Consider the following 6,876-nt stretch of genomic DNA (forward strand, 5'->3'; position numbering starts at 1 on the left):
GCATGCAGATTATTTACATAATAGTCTCATTACAAGATACCGAGCACAACATGAATTCTTTGTCTTTGGACATACAAATTAACTTGTTAGTGGTACTCTCAGTGCAACGATCAAATATTGACAATTAATTCTGTCAAATAATAGCCTTTCTTTGGACCGACTATTATTTACATGATTGTAACTTTATAATTGTCACATATTTATCATCACAGGCATGTTATTATTTGGCCAAATTGTGTCTTCCTTTGGGATGATCACAAATCGCATAAATAATCTCATACTAACATCTATTGTAATTTTTAATCAAATTAATTTCTATAACAGGGATTGCTTTGGCAATATATTACATCAATTTATTTAATTAAAAATTACCAGACAAATTAATTAATAAAGAGGGTCTATAATCTGCTAACATTCGCACTCAAATTTGATATATAAAAAAATATCAATTTAAATTTGAACATAATATCAATCAAATTTCAAGAAAATAATTCTTACGCGAATTCCATTAAAAAAATCGATAATGTGGAATTCAATATATTAATCATATAATTTTCCCAAGTATCATTTAATATAACAACAATGATTTTGACAAAAACAAAAAATCTCACTTCTGGTGGTACTCAAAGGATCAAACATAATATTATTTTCCTACTTCCGGTGAGAAAAAATATTCTTTTATTTCATTGTTGCACAGTTAACTCACTTCTGGTGAGAAAATATTTCTTTATTGCATTGTTGCACAATTAACTCACTTCTGGTGAGAAAATATTTCTTTATTGCATTGTTGCACAATTAACTCACTTCTGGTGAGAAAATATTCCTTTATTGCATTGTTGCACAATTATCTCACTTCCGGTGAGAAAATTAAAAAAAATAAAAAAATTTCTACATTTGACAATGTCTTCAGGATCATTGCAAAATTGTTACATATACAAATTTATAACATTCACAGAAAATTATACAATTTCACAAAAATTCTCTTTAATAAAAATTCAATTTTTAATCGATCTCTTTATCAATATAATCAATTAAACCAAATTGAAGCAAAAAAATGACCAACGCATTCAAATACACGTATTATCAATGAAGAGAAAAAATAAATTGTAACAATACACTTTAGAACCCCACAACCTAATAACAACAGCGGCTCTGATACCACTTGTTGGGATAAATTTCTTAAGCCAAATAGAAATTATCCATTAATTAATATTAAAAACCATTGTCTCAGATTACAGAGTTAATGTAAATAATACGTACCTGTATCCATTGACGTTGATCAAAAGGTTCCAGCGGAATAGTCTTTTGGTGCAATGATATCTTCCTCAGCCAAATCACTGGATTCCTTGATGGGACTTGATGTTACTCTTTTGATGGGGAGACAGAGAGACGTGTGTTTCTGATTTGGCATATTGGGGACCATGACCATCTTTATGATTTTAAACCTATTAGGGTTCCTATTAACCCCTAACGGGCCAAATCTGGTTTCCACTTATTTGGGCCATATCAGTTTTTTCCTGTTGGCAGTCTAAAGGCTCACTAAAATTAGATAACTTTTATTGAACCCAACTAAATGTAAATAACTAATATAAATACTACAAATAATATATGTAGCCCACAATAATTATTAGAAATAAAATTTCTAACAGAAAACTCAAAAACATACAAGTTACAATTGTAACGCATGAAAATTTGAGAAGATCAAATTACATTGGTATAACTTTTACAACTATAATATTAGTCAATAACTATATAAATATTGAATTTTGTCGTTCCAACCGTTAAATTATAACTTTATATTACCTTGAATGTTTATATTACATTTTGTTATAATAATAAGATAATTAAGATATTTATATTTTTGTATATTTTAAAGAGTATATATTATGTAGATTTTGATTTATATAAATTAGTATCAATATAATAGTTGATAAAAGTTACATCAGTATAATTTGATCTATTCCTATAAAAATTATAATATATATATATATATATATATATATATAATGTTTTAAAATTATTAGATTTTAAATTAAAAATATTAAAATCGTACAATTGTGATGCTCGAAAAATTAAAATTGCTCAATTAAAATTAGAGGACAAAAATTGTACAACTATGATACTTGATAAATTAAAATTACTTAATTAAATTTTGAGAACCAAAATTATCACAATACTTTAGAGATAAAGTAATTAAGCCTAGATTCTATCCTTTATTGATTTTTTTTCTTCTTCTACTTGCTTTCCTATAAATAAAAGATTATGAAATCTAGGACTATCGAGGAAGTTGAATGAGAATTTAAGAGTTCCTTTTCTACATAGTGTGATGATTTATATTTTATTTTATACTCTTGTAAAATATTGTCTTATCCATTCTCATAGATAGAATTGATGAGATTCAAATTTACGAAAGCTACTAATTTGTGTTTCAAGTCAAGTACGTTGTTCAGTGGATTGATTAACTTGTGTTCGTGACTGAGCTAACGGTCTAAATAACAAGTCTTGTTCCCTACAGTGTTAGTTGGGTATTGCACTGGTCAAATTATTGAATCATTACTCCTCTCTTTCGTTTCCATTATTTTTCCTAACCTGGTCTAATTAAATCTAGATTAACTATGGCTCAATCAATAATTATCTTGATAGACCCGTCCAAATTAACTATCAACTAAAGCGACTTGGTAAACCAAATATTTTGATGAGTTTATCCAAAATCCAAAATCAAACTTAATGGGGTCCAAATTTTTGTATGAGACTATGCTTGTAAGAGACTGATCTTTTACAAACATATAAAAATAATAATAATACAAAAAATTAAAGCTAGAGTGCGAGTCATGGAATCAATGACAATCAAAGTGGTCCAACCAAATCAAGATTAATATGTTACATACATAATTTTCCCCTAATAAGCAATCGATTATTGTGAGTCATGGCAGTTCAATTTCCTTTTATGGCTAATAAAAAAATCCCTCTTATCATTATTTTATTTATTTATTTATTTCCTTCTAGTCATGTAGAAGTAGAAGTCAATTTCCTAGAGTCGAGGAACTCCTTTCTCTTGGGCTCTCTGGTCGTAACGTAGGCAAGAAAAGTATCAAAATTGGTGTCTGCGTAACGTTTGGGATTCTCTTCGTCAATGAGTTTTGGTGACGGTCTTACGGTGCAGTTGAAAGGAAGGCTATGAAGCGAAGCCACAGATGTCCTATTCTTCACTGCATTAACCACAACCCTATGTAACACACTCTTGTACTTCCCATTGCTATATATCTGAAAAAGTCCACCCAACAAAATGGAAAATCACCATCTTAATTATATAGGACTCAAATATTTTATATAAAGTGATATAATTACTTTCATTGGATCAGTTTCTACAAGAATAAAGTGATATTTTCATTCGTAATGTTTAAGTCAAAGATCAGATCTAATATTTAATTTAAGAATACAAATGTTAAACCACTTGAAATAGTGATTTTTAGTGACTCAAATGTTTTTTAATAACTTAAACAAAAATAACCAAAGATCTTTTCTTTAATCAAGACATATGTGAATCTAAGTTAAGACATAAATGTGTGAATTTAATGAAAGTGTGGTAAAATGATGTGTAATCAAGGAAGGAATTTGTTTACCTCTAGATGATCACCAACATTGATAACAAAGGCATTATTGATGGGCTGAACAGTGAACCATTGACCTTGGAATTGGATCTGCAAACCCTCCACCTGGTCTTGGAGGAGGAGTGTGAGGAATCCATAATCAGAGTGAGGAGGCATACCCAAAGTTAGGTCTGGTTCAGGGCATGGTGGGTAGAAATTCATCACCATCATCTGGCTCCCATCTTCCAAGTCCTTCATAATATTGTCCTTTCCTTCTGTCTCCTCTTCTATGATTCCTAAACTCTCTTGGATTGCTTCCATCAATGTCAGAAATAAGCATTTGGTTTCTTCTGCGTAGGTAGCTGCCACTTTCCTATATTGCAATTAATCAAAAATTATGAATTATAAATAAAGAGAAGTTTGTCCTCATGCTACCCAATTGTTCACATTAGGCATTTGTTTGTAATCTTTTACATATTAAATAAGACAACTTAGTTCGTTTTCGGATATGATTATTATGTGCAGAAAAATTATTTCTTTTGAACATTTAACACAATTATATATACAAGATTCAAATTCAAGACATTTAGTTAAGTGAAATAATTGTGTCAGTTAATTTACGTGTTTGACGTGAAAATTATTTCATGTTAAGGTAAGATCATGTCACAAGCCTTTATAGAGTCTTGGAGTCTTATTAATCATGTTGTTTAGTCCTACCAGTTGCATCAATCACGTTGGCATGAAGATATTTAATATTTGTATGGAGATAGCTACCATTAATCAAATTGACAAGCAACTCATAGGACTTATTTTAAAAATGTTGTCCACGAAGAATCATTAATTAAATATTTAAATGAAGTTGTATCTGATTAATTATGGTTATAGTTCTCACCTAAAGTCTAAGGGAGAAGCAGGCCAATGGGGGAGGAAATCAGGCAGGGGGTGGCAGAGGAGTTTCAAGAAGTCCCTCCAACAGAACACAGTGTCTTTGGTTTGGCTGAAGCTAGTTCCATACCGAACCGGTGCACTCATATCATTTGTCATATACTTGGCTCTTTCCTCAAAAGGAAGATCGAAGAACCTGCCACTCACATCCCTCATGCTGCTGATAACATCATCTGAGATGCCATGGTTTACCAGCTGCACCAATCAAACAAAATGAAATTTTCAATCACATATTCAATTCTAAAACTAATATTCTTCTCATGATATTTCAAACTAACTTAATTGCCTCCATCAAAGAGTCAACTATACAAGTTCAAGTGTTTTGGTTTTGTCACATGTATCTTTAGTCCATTAGAGCAGAGACTAATTTAACTCACATACTGTGACAGCTGTTAATTTGAAGAGTTTTTGCACATAGTAGAGATTGAACATGGAATTCTTTTGCTAAATGGATCCTCCCCACAAAATTTAAGTATTTGTAAATGAAGGGTCCAAATTGTTTTAACGCCTAATATATACATATGCCATCATGCAAAATTTTACAACAACTTCAACACTCTTTTTAGCCAACTAAGTTACACCCTTTGTTATTGAGTTCGATTTAGGCGGATCAAAAGCAAAAACAAATAGTTACGAGGTTTAAATGATTCATTAAGTTTATGCCAAATTGCTAGCTCACCTGAAAAAATCCGTAGCCTTCACAGGCATTGGCTAGGGATTGAAGGACTTGGGGCCTTCTTGGACCAAGCAATTCAGAAAAATCAATGATGGGTAGCTGAAGGTTTTTCTTGGCAACATTTGAAGCTTCTGAATTCATAGCAGGTCGATCAGAATGTGGAAGTATGTACTTTTTAGGCACCGTGTGAAGGCCATTCTCAACGAGTTGCTTCACTCCTTTCTGATATTGACTTCCACCCTCACCCTTCTCATCACTGCCTACCATTGCAGGAGACATGTGTGCTTCTCAATATAAAATGTCCTGCATGTGAAAGTAAACTAAGAACAAATGCATAACAAGGAAAAAAGAAATACAAAAAAGGTGTACTCATAGTACTATGCTTAAATTTATATAATAGTCTAGTGAATGCACATAAATATCGAAATGTGCTCCTCCACATGGTTGAGAAATTAGAAAGTGGAGCTTATTAATTAGAGTTATATATTGATTCCCATTACCTGGGTTGAGAGATAAATAAAGAAAATGAATGTTGGAGAATATAAGGGATGGGAATTGGAAAAGAAAAGGTTAGATGGATGATAATTGTGTTGATTTTGATGTGCATATATAGTGAAGAGAAGAGGAGTGTGGGGGTAGTGAACAGTAGCAAGTTTTGCAAAACCGGTTTGAGGTTTGTGAATTGTGAAAACTGGATGGACACATTCTGATATTAACAAATTGGTTGACAAAAGAGTTAGTCAGACCCCAGTTGCACAAAATACCATCGACTTGCTCCAAAATTATTATTTCCTTCCTTGTCAACAAAAAAATTAGAAACTTAACTTTTTTATGAGAATTAATTTAGAATATTTTTTGTATAAATAATTTTTTTTATATAAATATCTTTAATTATGAATTATTTCTTTGAGTTTAATAAATAACTGATAATATATATTATTGTTTTCAGGTTTTTTGGGAGACTAATTTTGTTTTATATATAGAAAATTTCGAAAGCTTTATTTCATCTTTTCATATATATATATATATATATATATATATATATATAACTAATATTAATTGATATTAAAAACTAAAGTAAATAAAAAAATATTTAAAAATAAAAAGAGTATGTAGATGGTCTAAAAGAAAAGGAGTATGTAGATAATTTTGAGAAATGTAAATTTGATAATAATAACTAAATTATATATGTTTTATTTTTATAAAATTAATTAATTGAATCTTATAGAAGAATATTTCAACTTATATGCATTAATTGGACCTACCTTTATCTCTATATAATATGTACTCATTGGTACTATTTTTATCGCTGACTTTTGGGATACAAATAAAAAATATCTTTTCAGCTTCCTACCATTCTTGACATGTTTATTTCCACTCTTCCTGTTCTTGAATTCTTTTCAACTCAAGCATTTGGGATTAATTCAAAGCATGCCATCTTCAGAAATGTCAAGGTTTGGGCAATTTTTACACGAGTTTTATAACTTTTATTTTAATATAATTCATCAATTTTTGTTTTTTTTTTTTAAATATTGAGTTGAAAATTTTTAAATTAGTACCATTTTTTTTATCACTATTTTGTAACATAATTGATATCTCAATTTGAATTGAAAAAAAGAACTGATTTTAAAAATATTCTTTTGAAAATAACAATAACTACAAAAT

At 29.8% G+C, this 6,876-nt stretch overlaps 1 protein-coding gene across 1 annotated transcript; it reads right to left on the reverse strand.

The window, feature by feature from the left end:
- Positions 1–2,774: 2,774 nt before the first annotated feature.
- Positions 2,775–5,874, reverse strand: LOC109818069 (putative 2-oxoglutarate-dependent dioxygenase SLC1). The gene is made up of 5 exons (XM_020383465.3): positions 5,712–5,874; positions 5,215–5,514; positions 4,483–4,730; positions 3,624–3,963; positions 2,775–3,264 (listed from the first exon to the last, which is right to left on the reverse strand). Exons 2-5 carry the CDS (start codon positions 5,488–5,490, stop codon positions 3,007–3,009), a joined length of 1,122 nt encoding a protein of 373 aa, XP_020239054.1. The 5' UTR covers positions 5,491–5,514; positions 5,712–5,874; the 3' UTR covers positions 2,775–3,006.
- Positions 5,875–6,876: the final 1,002 nt, after the last annotated feature.

The sequence above is a fragment of the Cajanus cajan genome, chromosome 7, assembly GCF_000230855.2.
Source record: "Cajanus cajan strain Asha chromosome 7, NIPB_CcT2T_4, whole genome shotgun sequence".
Taxonomy (NCBI): domain Eukaryota; kingdom Viridiplantae; phylum Streptophyta; class Magnoliopsida; order Fabales; family Fabaceae; genus Cajanus; species Cajanus cajan.

Excerpts from the sequence above, each read along its gene's own strand:
- LOC109818069 (XM_020383465.3), bottom strand. The coding sequence starts at position 5,490 with ATGTCTCCTGCAATGGTAGGCAGTGATGAGAAGGGTGAGGGTGGAAGT. Across the intron at positions 3,964-4,482 it reads GCTTCTCCCTTAGACTTTAG|GAAAGTGGCAGCTACCTACG; the intron begins GTGAGAACTATA and ends ATTGCAATATAG. Across the intron at positions 3,265-3,623 it reads ATGTTGGTGATCATCTAGAG|ATATATAGCAATGGGAAGTA; the intron begins GTAAACAAATTC and ends GGACTTTTTCAG.